Here is a 17,224-nt window from a genome sequence, read left to right as displayed (position 1 = left end):
ACTTGACACTTCCCAAAATAGAAAAATAACTCTATTAACATTGGGAGTAAATATTAAACCTTTTACTCTCACCCAATCTTCTTGTAGAACCACCGGCCACAATGGATAGATTTTAGACTAGTTACTCAGAGATTGAGAATGTAAAGTTCCTTTTAGAATAGCCTAATCATGATGTTCTTCCTGTTAGGGTATATACTGAAAAGCATGATTTATGTTGCTTTATTTTATAAAACCTAATTTTCTATATTTATGAGAAGAAAACTTATTTATTTATCACATAATTTACCACTTATACTACTCCATTTACTAAGTATTGATTTAATTAATGGAGCTCAAAGCATACTAATTTCTTTATGGCAAAAAAAGAAAAGAAATGAAAGGTAAAACCTGTATTTTCCTAAAACAATAAGAAATCCAACAAATTTGTTACAAATAGAGCAAATGAGTACTACACCATACATCCATGTAAACATGCCAAAGTATATTTCACACAAAAAGCCCAAAACAAAAAATCCAAATTGCAAAACTGAAAATGAAAACAGCAATAAGAAATCTCAAAACTGTAGTATGAATACTAAACCGAGGCTCAAACTCACGCCATTACTGATAAATCTAGCCGCAGCGCCATTGGGTTTCCGATGGGAACCATCGGCCGGAGATTCCGCCGGAGCATCTGGCGCCGGTAGCGAATAGTCCCCGGCCGCCGGAGAAGGCGCCAGAGCCGGCGATCTGAACACCTCCAATGGCATCAAAACCTTATCCAACTGGAATATGGCCAGCGGATCCTTATCCAACACGGTACCGACGATCTTCGCCGTCACCATCGGCGTCTTGATCGTGACGTCATCTCCGTCGTTCACCACGTTAAGCCTGAACTGCTTTGCTGCTCCATCAGTTGCTAAAGTGCTCACCTCTCCGTTAGTTGATCGCAGGCCGGAGAGCGACGCGTAGAACCCCATCCCGTGATACTCAAGCAGCGCCTGCTTCCCGTCGTCCGTCAGGTTCTCGAATATCGGGATGAAGCTGATCATGGCGTCGTCGACTGGGCAGAACACGGTTAATCCAGTCACATTGTTGGCCTCGAAAGCCCGCTCCGCCTCCGCGCTGGAGACCAGCAAGGCGGCAAACACGCTGCAGCCGTGGGCCGACATGGCGGCCGTGGGATTGGCCTCACTCGGAGCAGGGGCCGGGGCCGGGGCGGCGGCCGAGATAAGCAAGGCGGCGGAGATCTGTATAACGGATAAGTTGTACGGCACGGACTCGACGGATTTAACGAATGTGGCGGCGACGGGGGCAGCTTTTGGGGAGAAGCCGACGTTTCCGCCGTTGAGGTTGGTGATCTGGACGGAGGCGGGGGGCGGGGACAGGGTGGGGGATTGGGCGGTGCCGTTGGGGAGGAGGAGGAGCTTCTCGGCGTCGAAGTAGTCGAGGAGGATGTGAAGGGAGAGGACGTTCTTGATGGCGCCGAGAGTGAGGTCGTTGGAGAGGAAGCGGTCCATGGCGGCGTTGTCGATGGCGCAGACGGTGATTGTGTCGCGGCGGTAGATCTCCGGCGAAAGGAGCGTGGCGGTTAGATAGTTGTTGAATGTGGAGAAGTCGGGGTATTTGGCGAGGATGGCGGTGATGTTGTGGGCAGTGGTGGTGGAAGGGAGTAGGAAAAGGGAGAGAGTTATGAGAGTAGCGGCGGCGTGGTGGAGCTCCATTGTGGCGGAGAGAGTTAGAATGTGATCAACTGTTAACGTTGTACTATGAGAATTTGATCAATTGTTAATACTTGATACTCCCTCCGTCCCGCACTACTCGCACTTATTTCCTTTTTGGGCGTCCCAAGTTACTTGCACTCTTTCCATTTTTAGTAAAAAATTTCACCTACAACCGTCATTTTTTACTTTCCTATACACTCATTCCTTAATCTCCGAGCCGAAAAGGAAATGAGCGAGTAGCCCGGGACGGAGGGAGTACAATATTATCCAAATATTGTAATTAAAGAAATGAAGAATTAGATTTGTATGTTTTTAATTTGATTAATAAAATTGAGAATTAAATTCTAAATTATTTATTCTGTATTCATTAACAAAACTAATGACAATTTTTTATTCAATTAAGAATGTTTAATTTATGTATCCATATACACATCCACAATTCGGAAAGCATTAATATTCTTGGTATTTCAACTAAATGTAAGAAACGCAAATAAAAGTGTTTTCGAAAAGTAAAAGATTAAGATGTACTTCATTCGATCCTCATTATATTATTCCACTTTTTACCCGTGGAGAAATTGTTTGACTTATTAAAAAAAGTGGGAGAAAATATTAGATCACTTAAGGTAGGTATAAGGATATCGAACACAAAGAATAAAGTTGCAACTGTCTATCTTATATTAAACGACATACACTACATAGAGACACAAGAATTTTAGTTTGATTAATTGAACTTAACAGAAATAAATAAAGTAAATAAAACAATGTATAAAAATAAATAATAGTACTCCTTTAACAAAGAATGAAATTCCAGGTTATTGATTTCACAAATTAGTCTACTAACTACCAGTTCATCCAATTACATGAGCACATGGTTACCAGTGCGAGTCACCTAATTACTATCTGACACACCCCAACTCCTCTATATTTGAATCGAAGATCCCTCTGTAATTTGACATGTAGGTTCTCTGTATTTGACCCGAAGGTTCCTCTATATTTTCAGATTCAGGACAAGACCGTCACAGATCCTCTTTAATCATAATTCATGTACTTTCAATGTCATATGTAAAGCATATCATTTCTATCAACTATATATCCATATTACTCCCTCCGTCCCAGATAATTCGTCTCACTTTGGCCGGTCACAGGTTTTAAGAAATGTAATGAAAAGTGAGTTGTAAAAGTTAGTGGAATGTGGGTCCTACTTTTATATATTAGTTTTATAATAAAATGTGAGTAAGAATGAGTTAGTGGAATATGAGGTCCACTGCCAAAAATGGTAAAAAGTGAAATGAGACAAATTATGTGGGACGAACCGAAATGAAAAAATGTGACAAATTATCTGGGACGGAGGGAGTATATTCTATCAAATAATTCTAATCTAATATAATATATAAATATATCCCTTACATCAATCATATATTCATATCATATTCCACTATACAATCCAACCACATAACACTTACTCCCTCCGTATTCAAAAAATAGAAACATTTGAAACGGCAAGGGTTTTAATGCACAATTGGTAAAGTAAGAGAGAGAAAAAAAGAGTAAAGTAAGAGAGAGGAAGAGAAAAAGTAGTGAAAGTAGAGTAGTGGATTGTGGAGTCAATGTCCTAACATAGAAAGACTCTAAAGTTTCTATTTTTAAGGAACGACCATAAAATGGAAATAGTTGTTATTTTTAAAAAACGGAGGGGGTATAAAATTAAAAGTGTGATATACATACAACTGATGATAACATACATAATCAAACACCCAAATTTCCTTCTCGGTCTACAAATCTTGGTATAGCCGGAGGGGTCGAAACTATTTTTCATTTATTTCCTTCATTTTTATTTCTTCATAACCCCATCCCTTCTCGTTGTCCACTGACTCTACGTATATACTCCATCCATTCCATAGTAGTAGAGACATTTCTTTTCGGCATAAAAATTAAGAAAAATTATGTTAAATGAGTTAAGTAAAGGAAGAATAAAGTAGAAAATGAAAAAAGGTAGAGAGATGAAAAGATAATAAAGTAAGAGAGAGTAAAGTAAGTCATGTTGACTTTTACTAAAAAAAGAAAATGACTCTACTACTATGGAATGTACTAAAATGACAAAATAACTTGACGGAATATGAATTTGACGTGTCTATCAATATTAATGTCAAAGCTATTGCACACTATATATTATAAAATTATTTGAATATGTGGCACATATGCATGCTACTTACTTTTTATAATCTTAATTGAGGATCCTACCATTGTATATATATTTTTCATGCACAAAATAATTCCATGCACACACGCATTATTACACATGCACACTTCGATTAACTGCTTAATATTATATACAATTATATTTATTTTCAAAACCTTTCAATAATCAAAATAATAATATACTAGAGTCAATCATATACTAGTTTTTTATTTTTCTTTTATAATACCAATTTAACACATCTATAATACAATATGACCTATAATGCCAATAAAATACGTGAATAAAGCATGTGTCGAGACACAGTCTTTGACCGGATAACATCGATTATTAGCATTAATTAGACCCTTTAAAAGTTTTCACTCTTAAGTTTATATTTTTGGGGATATTAACTATAGTGTTATCAATTCGAATCTAACATATGGATCCTCTTTCGATCCCCACATGCCAATAAATCAATAAGACATGTCCCTCAACTTGAAGCATTATACAAAAAAACTGAACCAAATAAATGAAGTCTTTGGATAAAAAATTGGAATTAAATAAACATAAGTGCTACTTCAAATCCTCGGAATTCATACACATTAGCTACTCATAGACAAGTACTCTCTCCGTTCCATAGTAGTAGAGACATTTTGCCATTTTGGTATGTTTCATAGTAATGGAGTCATTTCCCCTTTTAGTAAAAGTCAACATATTTCTTCATATTTAACTTTACTCTCTCTTACTTTATCTCTCTTCATCTCTCTACATTTTTCATTTTATACTTTATTCTTCCTTTACCTAACCCACTTAATACACTTTTTATTAAATTACGTGCCGAAAAGAAACGCCTCCACTACTATGGAATGGAAGGAGTAATAAAAACTAGGGATATTGGCACCTAATATCATGTAACTTTCAAAAAGTTGGGTTTTTTCCATGAACTTTGAAATTGACAAGTAATATCACGAACTTTACTCCGAGTTTGTTATTTCCAACCAATGAAAAAATTCCGGCAAATAATACCATGAACAGATTTTTTTTTCATAATTTCTCGACTACAACTTCGAGAGTTTCAAGATTTTTAATATTTGAGAATGGTTTTTCTTGAAGCACACCCTCCAAATTTGTTCTTTAATCTATTAATATAGCCGGAATCTTTTCACTTGTGGGAAATAACAAACCCATGGTAAAGTTCGTGAGAAAAACCCAACTTTTTGAAAGTTCCATGATATTAGGTGCCAATATCCCTAAAAACTAAATTAAAGTACTAGACATAAAGTAAAGCAAACAAAACTCAATGATGAATTGTGTGTCATCTTCATCTTCTCTTGCCTTGCTCCAATCTCCAATAATGAATGACGATGATGGAATGAAAGATGGATGAATTTTATGTACTCCCTTCGTCCCATAAAAATATGTGCACTTTCCATTTTCGTCGGTCCCACAAAAATATGTGCACCAATTTTGGAAAGTTATAGCAATTTAATAATGTAGGTCTCACTATCCACTAACACTACTTTAACTATCGTTTTCCTCTTATCTCTTACTTTACCATACCATTCTTCTCATCTCTCTTACTCTACCAATTTTGTCTTAATTTCTGTGTTATACCCACTGTCCATATTTTTATGGGAGAGAAGGAGTATAAAATACGGGATGAAGGGTTGGGGTAGAGAGGTAGGAGCCTCGAAGGCTACCCTAGAGTAGTGTGTGGATGAATTAGGCTATGGGATGTATATATAGACTTGAAAGAGGATAAGATATGTTAAATTTCGTGCTCTATAATTAATAGAATAGATTTGGCTTCAAAATGTAATATTTTCTTTCAGTATAATCTTACAAACTGAATATCCTCTAAAAGGATTGGGTGTTAGTAAACAAAAAATTCCATGTAGTTCTATACAGCGGCCACAAAAAAGGGACAATGAGATTGATGGAGTGGTGAATTTAAGTATAAAAGTGAATTTAAGTATAAAAATCTATCTTATTATTTGAAATCGTGCTTTATCTGCCTGGTTATATTCCAAGAGGAATAAAGCATAGATGTTAATCTTGTCTATGGGATGTGGATAGCACAAGGCATGGATGGTTTCAAATGAGAGTTTTCGACTAAAAGATGAAACTTTAGTGGACGTCGCCGAGCTCTACTTAAGCAAGCTAGCGTCGATTTCCCTTGTCCATGTTGACACAACTAATGATGACCTTGCACCCATACATGCAAACTTCATAATAAGTAAGGGAAATTTGTTTTCACTCGATTTCATATAATATTATAATTTCAACCAAACACTACATGAAAAAACACTCAGAAAACTACATAGAAAACACTAAAAAAAACACACTCATTTCATAAAAATACATCGAGGGAAAGAAATTGAGCAAACAATTCCCTCGGTTTATTTGAAAAATAAAAACTCATCGGGTTGTCTTCCAATCAGCGCCTTTGTTTAATGTCGTTGGCTCGACTTAGCCACCAACTACAACTCTGAAACAAAAAATAAAATGTTAGAAATCCGAGCTTATTCTCAATCTGAGTTTCATTTTACATCCTGTTTGAATTAATATCCTACATGCAAACAAAGGGACAAAATAAAACAACAAGATAATGAAGAAAAGACATAGTCACAAGTAAAGGTGAGTAGCCATCCTATTCCTAGCCTTGTCTTGAGATCCTTCATTTCACCAAATTTCGTCTTATCAAATAAACTCATACTAATGTGTTACTGAAAAATGTGAGTAGGGGAAGAAGCATTACCAGAGATGAGAGTACATAATATTTGAAGGTAATTTTGACATGGCGGACTTTGTGGAAATCCTCTCCTTCTTCTCCATCACCATTAATAGCCTTAACCCTACTTTCCAATTCCGGCGTTCCTTCAATTATCAGATCTTGAAGACTAGAAATTGCACTTAATCCTTCCGGAACCATCTCCATCTCAACACAACGACGGATATGCAAACGCGATAGAAGAGGCATGGCATGTTGATCAACTATCAACTCCTTCAAGTTTTGTAACTCATCCAGTTCAAATGATTTCAGGCAAGGAAAACTGGAAGCAGGGCATGTCATCCTTTCACTGAGAAAAGATCCCGAGTGGAAACACAGGCGTTTTAATGAAGCAAGGTTTCCTAGTACCTCCATTGGATCTTCCTCAATGTTGCACTTGCTCAAGCATAAAGATGCTATGTTTGAGCAAATGATGTTGCTCCTGCACTCCGTTAGTAGCCTCCCCAAACGAGCACGAATCACCAAGTCAGTAAGATTCTTGCATTTGAACGCCTTGTTCACTTCTTCTGATGTGAACTCCCAACCTCCTTCCACTACTATGTAAGTGTACACCAACTTTTCCCAGTTTGAATCAATGGCCGTCATGATAGCCTCATAGCTTTCCTTGTCAAATATATATGCTGAGAAACGTTGGAGTTTCTTCATCCTTGTATAACAACTATCTGTTAAAACAGATTATTGTAGAGAAGATTGTTGTATTGGATTGATTGAATATGATACCCAACACCCATGTATTTATAGGGGTGTTGGGGACTCTTGATATACAACAATAAATGTACCTTGGAACAAGACTACTATTGGAACTAGACACTATTAATGTTCTATTCTTGGAACTCTAATGCTCATTAACCAACACTCCCCCTCAAGTTAAGTAACGGGATTTCCGATACTTAACTTGCTAAGAGCCTCTGAGGAATCTTTTGCTCCAATTGCCTTTGTTAGAATATCTGCAAGTTGATCTTTAGATTGAACAAATGGGAAACTCAACAATTCCTGCCTCGATTTTCTCTTTGATGAAGTGTCTGTCTACTTCAACGTGTTTTGTTCGATCATGTTGGACTGGATTTTCTGCAATGCTGATTGCAGCTTTGTTATCACAGAACAGTCGACATGTTTTTGTGATAAAAGACTCAATTCCTCCATCAATCTTCTAAGCCACAGTATATCTGTCAAACCATTTCTGATCCCTATGAATTCTGTCTCTGCACTTGATAATGCTACGACCTTTTTTTCTTACTCTTCCAAGTGACTAGGTTTCCCCCAACAAATGTAAAGTACCCAGAAGTGGATTTTCTATCCAATGGGTTTCCAGACCAGTCGGCATCCGTATAACCATGAATCTCCAAATGTCCATTCTTCTTTAACATAATTCCATGATCAAAGGTTCCTTTGAGGTATCGGATAACTCTTAATGCTGCTTCAAGGTGGTCGTTTTGGGGTCGGTGCATAAACTGACTTATCACACTCTGGTCTAGTGTGTGACAAGTAGATTAATTTCCCTACTAACCTTTGATACCTCCCTCGGTCTGCAAGTTGGGCTCCTTCTGTAATTTGGAGACCATGGTTAACGACAATTGGCGTGTCTGCTGGCTTGCATTCCATCATGCCAGACTCTGCTAGAAGATCCAAAGTGTATTTTTTCTGATTGATGAAGATCCCTTCTCTCGATCTCAGAACTTCAATGCCCAGAAAATATTTGAGTGTTCCCAAATCCTTCATTTCGAACTCTGTCGCTAGATTCTTTTTAAGCTGCTCTATCTCTTCAGAATCATCTCCTGTGATGATCATATCATCGACATAGATTATTAGGCATGTGATTTTATCCCCTCTCATTTTCAGAAATATAGTGTGATCTGCATTACTCTGCTGATAGTCGTATTTCTTCATTGCCTCTGTGAAACTCTCGAACCATGCTCTCGGAGATTGTTCTAACCCATACAGGGTTTTCTTCAGCTGACAGACTTCTCCGTCTTCAAAGTCATTCTCAAATCCTAGAGGAGCTTCCATGTAAACTTCCTTTCTTAGCTCACCATGCAGGAATGCATTAGTCACATCTAACTGGTGTAGGGGCCAGTCTTTGTTTGCTGCAATGGAGAGTAGCACTCGAACCGTATTCATCTTTGCCACTGGTGAGAATGTTTAAGAGACTGGCCTTGTATCTCATAGGTTTGAGTATATCCTTTAGCTACAAGACGGGCCTTGTATCTCTCGATAGTTCCGTCTGACCTTCGTTTGATCGTAAAGACCTATCTGCAGCCAACAGTACGTTTTCCTTTTGGCAGTCGACACTTCTTCCAAGTCTTGTTTCTCTCCAAGGCTTTTAATTCGACCATCATCACTGCTCTCCAGTGTTTGATTTTCAGGGCTTCTCTTACTGTTTATGGGATTTCTTCTTCTCCATATAGAGCTGCCTCAAATGCTCTGGCCAGTTTTGTCAAGTTTGCTTTTGCCACACTACCACCGGATATCTTGATTGTCTTCCTCCTGTCTTTTCCGGAGAATATCGTTTGGGTGGAATTCCCCTAGTACTCCGAGGTGGCAAAATATACAGTCCAGTATCCTCATCAATGATCTCTCTCTCTTCATCTTCTGTAACTATATTGTCAGTAGTAACAATAACAAAGTTCTCAATAGAATTATTTACCTCGGATATCGGATGGGGAGATGTTGGGGCGACAATTTGTTCCGCTGGTTGATTTGTGTTTAAGACCTGCTCGGCGACAGAAGTAGTTGGCTTCCCTTGACCTTCATTGGGGTTATGATCATGGGACATAGGCATCCAGCTTAGCATGTCAACATTCGATACCTCGTTTATTTCCCTCTCCTCCTGTCTGGTAAGTTGGGTGTTGTAAAAGAATTCTGTTTCTAGGAAATTACAGTTCATCGTGGTGATAACCTGTCGGTTTTGTGGATCGTAGCATCTATATCCATTTTGATTGATCCCATACCCAATGAAAACACATTTAATCGCACAAGGGGCTAATTTCGTTCGCTCATGTTTTGGGACATGAACAAATACGGAGCATCCAAAAATTCGAGGTTCAAGAGATAAGGCTGGAGGGACACTGGTTAAGGTAGATAAAATTTGAAGTGGGGTTTTGAGATTAAGAATTCTAGTAGGGAGACGATTTATGAGGTATACTGACGTAGCAATTGCTTCGGGCCAAAAATATTTTGGGACCTTTGAATCAAAAAGAAGTGTCCTAGTCATTTCTAGAATAATTTAGTTTTTGCGTTCAGCTACCCCATTCTGTTCAGGCGTGTAGGCACAAGAAGTTTGGTGAATCAGACCTTACTCAATGCAAAAAATTTTCATTTTTGTGTTGACAAACTCTCCCCCATTATCTGATCGAAGAATTTTGATTTTTGTTTGAAACTGAGTGAGGATCATGACATAAAATTCAGAAAATTTAGAGAAGACATCAGATTTGTCTACTAGAATCCTTAATCTCATAAATCATCTCCCTACTAGAATCCTTAATCTCAAAACCCCACTTCAAATTTTATCTACCTTAACCAGTGTCCCTCCAGCCTTATCTCTTGAACCTCGAATTATTGGATGCTCCGTATTTGTTCATGTCCCAAAACATGAGCGAACGAAATTAGCCCCTTGTGCGATTAAATGTGTTTTCATTGGGTATGAGATCAATCAAAATGGATATAGATGCTACGATCCACAAAACCGACAGGTTATCACCACGATGAACTGTAATTTCCTAGAAACAGAATTCTTTTACAACACCCAACTTACCAGACAGGAGGAGAGGGAAATAAACGAGGTATCGAATGTTGACATGCTAAGCTGGATGCCTATGTCCCATGATCATAACCCCAATGAAGGTCAAGGGAATGAGTCCTTGGAACAATATTGGGGCGACCTCCAACAATTACCCTTTATGCACTAAACTATTCAACCCCTGTAGAGCCTCAAGATGATTCAAACCCTCATCCAATTTCAATTGATATTTCCCAATCCTTTCCATGTCATAACGAGGAAGGGCTAGTTGTCTTAACCGGTCCATCTCTTTCACAACTCCAGGAATTTTAGTATTCTTGGATGAGAGGAAATCAAGGATTTCTAAGAAGACCAGATGTTTTATGGAGGATTGAAGCATATCAAGTTCACACTTCCGGAAACGAAGATTTCTGAGGTGAACAAGAGAAGTAACCCCTTTCGGTAGCTTTCCTCGTATAAATGTGAATCCCTCGAAAGCAAGATTTCTGAGTGATTTGAATCTTCGAAAATCAACTGTACATGGAAGCTCAATACTTTCCCTCCCTTTTATATCATTATGTAAATGAAGAGACCTTAAATACTTGCGATTATCGTTTTCTCCATGATGAACTTTACATTTACTATCATCCTTTTACAGTTCTTCTTTGAAATGGATGACCAAATGCCGCGTTATAGCACTCGACAATGCATCATCTAGAAAGTCACAAAATCTTCCACCTGTGTACTCGAGAGTTTGCACCTTGTACTTCTCCTTTTCCCCTATCAACAAACATACTTTTCTTACTACACAATGAAGGTTGCAATACGAGTATTTCGTTTTGTGTGTCATATCTTTACGTTTGGCTTGGACGATGCTCTTTGAGACCAACTGACTTAAGTGGTCCTCTGCAAGCTCCATTGGAGATTTATCACTACTCTCCTCTGAAATCATGCCTTGTGATATCCAAATTCTGTATAGATCAGCAGCAGCCATGCTTTCGCCATTTCTCAGTACACCCAAATACAGAAAGCACAGCTTCAAATGATAAGGTAGATCATCATAACTTAAACTTACTACCGCTTCCGGTTTACTTTCATTTTCATTTTCATTTCCATCTCCATTTCGGATGTTGTTTAGTATGCATCCACATCGCCATTCACCAACTCCCACTCTCTCGTTGTATTTCTCCCACTTAAGACCACACCAAGTAAACAGGTTGGTAGAGGCAAAATTTGGAGAAAGCCTTTGAAGAGGTATCATCTGAGGCTGTGGAAAAAGTATCAGATGCTATACCAACTTTGGCTGAGATCGAAGTTATGCCAGAAGTTGAATCAGTCCCAGATGTTGTTGAAGTTATGCCACAAGTTGAAGCTATACCACAATCAATACCAAATGGTGTTGAAGTTGTGGTAGATGTTGGAGAAGTTGGAGGAGAAGACTCCCATGCACACGTGCAAGAGGTAATTGGTTATGATTTGCAATAAATGAGTATGACATATTACCCACGTTTGTGAGTTGTGATTTACATGAATGATTTAGTACCCCATTTGTGATTTAGTACTTTTTTGTTTGTGTTCGATGGTGTTTACTTTTGTTAGGATTATCATTGAGTTTTGTTTTGCGTAGGATGTACTTGGTTCGTCATGCGTTGGAGATGAAACTGTTGGTCTCAATGCAGTAGAAGATGTGTACCAACCGGTCATGGACAACATCTCTCAACCTCAGGCGGACATACCGGTTGACAGTTCATTCTTCCCGATTGTTGAGGACATTAGCCATGAAGAGTTCATGGCCGAATTTCAAACCCCTGTGCAAGAGACAGCTCCAGCTACTGTAGAGCCAGATGCAGCCGAACCAACTGTAGGGGAAGTACCCTAACAATTTTCCCAAGACAATGCTTCTTGCCCTACTGTCGAGTATGTTCCGGACGGCTGCCATCTTCATAGCGAGGGATCTCCGAGTGATGATGATGATGAGGATGTGGTCGGCCATTTTATCTCTTTGGCAAACATGTGTAGAGATGAGCAGCTATTTATATCCTACTATGAATCCCTATGTCAGCAACAACCGGAACAACAAAGGGAACAGCAGCGGACTGTGGAAGCGGAGACCGAACAACAGGGGTCTGGACAACAGATTGGTGAGGACAGTGGAGGGTCCAAGAAATGGCGAAAATATTCCCATGTTGAAGACCAACGGAACTCGACGGATGCAAACCCTCTACGCGAGCAAGAAACAACGGATGAGCTACAAGATATGCAGGATCTTGAGGATTTTGAGGGGTTGAGGAAAAAGGGTATAAAGTACACCCCATTCAAGCTGACCAATGAGCTTCCAGTTTGGAAGTCGGGTGACATTTTTAAGAATCGAGAATTCTTCTACAAGGTCATTCGCCAGTACGCGATAATGACCAGACGACGTGTCCATGTACGCAAAAATGATGGCAAGAGACCGCGTGCCATTTGTAGAGGCAAGGCATATGAATGGTATGTGTATGCAAGGAAGATCGAAACCCACAACAACACCGATTATGTGGTTGTGAATATGCAGAGAGATCATGCTCAAACGTGCTCGCAAGTGTTGGATCAAAGATGGCTCACGTCCAAGTGGCTAGCTGAGCGTTACATGGAGAAAATCAAAGCTAATCCCCACATTCCATTGGCAGCTATACGGCAGTGTGTAGATGAGGAGTTCGGGCTGACAGTTGGTAGGATGAAGGCATACCGCGCAAGAGAAAGTGCACTAGAAGGTATCTTTGGCAAGTCGGGCCGCCAATACCGGAGACTGTTCGATTACAAATCTGAATTGGAACGAACACATCCTAGTTCCAGTGTGCATATACACTACGAAAACTTCAGGGATCCTGAAGCTGAGGGTCTGAAATTCCTGAGGTTTTACTGTTGCCTTGGGCCGTTAAAAAATGGTTGGACGCGGTTTTGCCGTCCAATTATTTTCTTGGATTCCTGTTTCTTGAGAGGTATGTACCGAGGCCAACTTATGACGGCCATGTGGATTGATCCAAACAACGGTTGGTGGCCTATTGCGTGGGCTGTGACTGAGGCAGAGAGCTACGATCAATGGAAATTGTTTCTTGCCTACCTCTCAGAAGACCTTCACATACATGAGAATGCACCAAGATTCGTCTTCATGTCTGATCAGCAAAAGGTACGCGTATTGTGATTTCATTAAAAAGTGTAAAGTGTAATTGTGATTCTTTGAATAATAGTACTTTACCTGTGATTTAACCATATAGCGTAATAGTTCGATTGTGATTGTAGTTTTTGTCTTGTGGCTTATACATGTGATAATTTGGTAGTGTCTTGCAAAAGCTATCGTTGAGGATTTCCCACAGAGCGAGCATCGCTTCTGTGTTCAGCACATCTACAACAACTTCAAGAAGAGATTAATTGGCGAAAATTTCAAGGAATTACTGTGGGAGCTTGCATCCAGTACAACCCACGAACAGTACGTGGAGAGGATGGATGCGTTGCGGATTATATATCCCCAAGCGCATCAATACCTATTCGGTGTTGCTCCAAAAGAAAAATGGATGAAGGCATATTTCTCGACACATGTTTGTTGTGATGTTATCCTCAACAATATCTGCGAGACCTTTAATTCGAAGATAGCAATTGCTCGCGAGTTGGCCATCATCACAATGTTAGAGGAGATCCGGACTAGTCAAATGGAGAGGATTCAGATCAGAGGCCAGTGGATCAGGACGTACGATCACGCATTGCCGCCCGTTATCAAAGAGATTGTGAATAAGTTGTACATGAAAGCGTCTTCCTAGAGATCAACATGGAACGAAGAGGATTCGTACCAAGTGTCGGGACCGGCAGGCCAGTATGTAGTGAACATGCGTGAATTTACTTGCTCGTGCAGATCATGGCAGCTGACAGGGATCCCGTGCACTCATGCCATCGCTACAATTAACAAGAATGGGAAGGATGTATCAGAGTATGTATCCCGCTATTATTTGCGGTCCACAATGTCGATTCTGTACGAGAATGTCTTGTTCCCAATCAATGGGATGGATAATTGGCCCAAGAATTCTGACGTTGGATTCAAACTGGCACCCCCCAAGGACAAAGCGACAGCGTGGACGGCCAAAGAAATTAAGGTGTGAAGAGCCCCAGCTGTGTCATCATGCGGATGGTTCTGAGTCACTACGATGCACCTTTGTACTCAGATGTCGTCGGTGCAGACAAGATGATCATAACAGGAGGACATGCACCAATGAGCCCCGTGTAGATGCGCGAACCGAAGTTGGACAGAGTTCACAGCCCAATGAGCCCAGTCAGCCACCCACGACGGATGGCGGGGTCAGGGTTGAGCCGTCTACCATGTCGTAAAATCAAGAGGTAGTATCCGGTATCAATTTTTGACTTTTCTTGCCCAACCCTTGGCCTGTATTTTAATGGTTTGTTTGTTACAGACCAATCTGCCTCGTCGGGGATGACCCCGCACACGTCGGTCTACATTGCCAAACGAAGAGGTAGTGGGTGGTGTCAATTTTGCACTTTTCATTTCCTGACCAATGGTACTCAATTTGACCGGTGTCTTGTTTTTTGTAGACCAATCCCACTGGTTCAAGGACTAACACGCGTCGCACCAGGGCTCAGCCGCAACGTTGTGGCCGTCGCGGGGATCAGGATTGAATAATCGCGGGGATCGAGTTTGGGAACCTGAAAACTCTGAAAATGTTGTTGGTTTTTTGTTAGTGCTAACGTATGCAGTTGAAAGCCTTTTGACAAACAGTATTCCTTTTGACAAACATTATGCTTAATGGGAAGCCTCTTGTGTATATTTGTGGTTAACTGTATTTTTTTCTGTATTTTTTTACTATACTTTTGTGTATCCGTTATAGGAGAAGACCCTTCTTGTGTCTCGATAACTACCTATACATATGTTATTAATGAGCACTGCATGTTTTAAGTTTGTACATAGGATGTTATTTTACAAAATGTTTTGTACGCATGGTGGTATTTCACCAAAACATGGGTACTTCAGGTGTTATTCAACAAAATGTTTTGTACGCATGGTGGTATTTCACCAAAACATGGGTACTTCGGGTGTTATTCAACAAAACGTTTTGTACGCATGATGGTATTTCACCAAAAGAAGGGTACTTCGGTCGTTATTATAAAATTTGCAGCGGGAGCTCACTTACGAGGTATGTAATACTTAAATCGTGTACAATCGTGTACACTTGAGAGGTATGTAATACTTAATCGTGTACAATAGTTAAAGCGTCTCTTATTTACCTACCTTATAAGTACAGTGAAACTTAAAACGTTTAGTACTTAAGCTCCTGCTATTGATTAATTGGAGAAGAAGAGAAGAAAAGTGTTACCATTACATTAGGGAAAAAAATTACAACACACAACAACAATATTACAATCTTCATATTTCGCGACATTTTGGTCCTTTTGACAACTTCTACATGAAGACTTACACACTCCTCACTCTTCGTGCTCAGCTTTAACTTCAGCTCTTCACATTCGTCAGTTTTCATCCGCAATTTATCTCCAAGAACGCACACCTCAGTATTTTTGCAACGGAGTTGTTCTTCAAACTTGTCTCGTTCGAGCTTGATCCTTTGAAAGTAAGTGTCTTGGCTTGGCGATAGACCCGCATCAAACCAACGAAAGAATCTGCAATCATCTTCCTTCCATATTGGACAACGATAATAACGTCGCCCAGGATTAGCTGATGTCCTAGATATCACGAGCTCAGCCTCAAGATCATGCTTACAGTACACAATCTGTGGACGAGGCCAATCCCAGTTCAAACTTGAGCCAAAAGATTGAGAACTAGAGGACGACATTGCAACAAGGACCTGAATTGAAAAGTAAAAAAAACTGAGTTTCACACCTTATATGCTATTATTTGTCGGACCACTCCCCAAGAATTGGAATGACACAGCCTAAAAATTGGAACGACACCCACAAACCATACACTCAACACAACCAAAATCAACCGCAAGAATTCACAACAAGCTTCATACATTTATCCGGTAACAGTGGAAATGACCTAAATTGCGATGTGGAACTCAGTGATAGGGATGATAACACCCTACATTAACACAACCAAAATCAGTCGTGGGACCTCACAAACAACATCCTACATTTTACCGGTCACAGTGGAAGAAATTACCTAAATTGCAAGGTGAAACTCAGCTATTGGGATGAAATCACACTAAATTATACACAACCAAAGTCAGCAGTAGGAACTCACAAAAAACATCCCACATTTTACCTGTCACAGTGGAAGAGCTTACCTAAATGCCGATGTCAAACTCAGCAAAATCGAAGAATTAACCCCTCAGTAGCGAGTGCAAGGATGAGTGCAGGGAATGACTGCAGGAATGAAGATGGGAATTCAAAATGGGAGAATTTGTGCCTTACAATTTGTATATATCATCGATCAATTGCAGTGTGAAATGAAATGTAAAGTGTGAGAAACAAAATGCGTTATGGACTGACTGTGCGAGTACAGGGAGTAGGTCTGCCACGCCAGAGTAGGTCTGCAGTGATGTCCCCTCGTTAAAGGTAAGGTTACTAAAATGCCCCTGAAGGGATTTGGGCATTTTGGTCTGAAAAAGGCTACAAAAACACGATATGAGATTAGGTTTAAGGTTAGGGTTGTCTGGCGATATTTTTTTTTTGTTAGAGGCCTGCAATGTCACAAATTGAAACGTTAGGGACTTTTGACGTAGTTCACTCTATTTATTAAAACCCGTGTTGAACCCAAAGTTCATACTCTTTAGGGACAGAGGGAGTATATAAAAGTAGGACTCACATTTCACTAACTTTTTCAACTCACTTTTTAT

At 39.7% G+C, this 17,224-nt stretch overlaps 2 protein-coding genes across 2 annotated transcripts; one reads left to right on the top strand and one right to left on the bottom strand.

The window, feature by feature from the left end:
- Positions 1-554: 554 nt before the first annotated feature.
- Positions 555-1,703, bottom strand: LOC121784338 (fasciclin-like arabinogalactan protein 1). Its single transcript, XM_042182494.1, has one exon. It carries the CDS (start codon positions 1,701-1,703, stop codon positions 555-557), a length of 1,149 nt encoding a protein of 382 aa, XP_042038428.1.
- A 10,002-nt stretch (positions 1,704-11,705) lies between these two features.
- On the top strand, positions 11,706-14,518 carry LOC121784337. Its single transcript, XM_042182493.1, has 5 exons — positions 11,706-11,849; positions 12,016-12,258; positions 12,451-13,554; positions 13,706-14,160; positions 14,275-14,518. Exons 1-5 carry the CDS (start codon positions 11,706-11,708, stop codon positions 14,516-14,518), a joined length of 2,190 nt encoding a protein of 729 aa, XP_042038427.1.
- Positions 14,519-17,224: the final 2,706 nt, after the last annotated feature.

This window comes from Salvia splendens, chromosome 21, assembly GCF_004379255.2.
Source record: "Salvia splendens isolate huo1 chromosome 21, SspV2, whole genome shotgun sequence".
NCBI lineage: Eukaryota > Viridiplantae > Streptophyta > Magnoliopsida > Lamiales > Lamiaceae > Salvia > Salvia splendens.
Note: the sequence above shows the minus strand (reverse complement) of the source record. Positions and strands in the feature narration are given on the sequence as shown.

Coding starts and splice junctions, on each gene's coding strand:
- LOC121784338 (XM_042182494.1), bottom strand. CDS start 1,703: ATGGAGCTCCACCACGCCGCCGCTACTCTCATAACTCTCTCCCTTTTC.
- LOC121784337 (XM_042182493.1), top strand. CDS start 11,706: ATGCCAGAAGTTGAATCAGTCCCAGATGTTGTTGAAGTTATGCCACAA. Junction 11,850..12,015: donor CCCATGCACACGTGCAAGAG/GTAATTGGTTAT, acceptor TGTTTTGCGTAG/GATGTACTTGGTTCGTCATG. Junction 12,259..12,450: donor CCGAACCAACTGTAGGGGAA/GTACCCTAACAA, acceptor TCCCTATGTCAG/CAACAACCGGAACAACAAAG.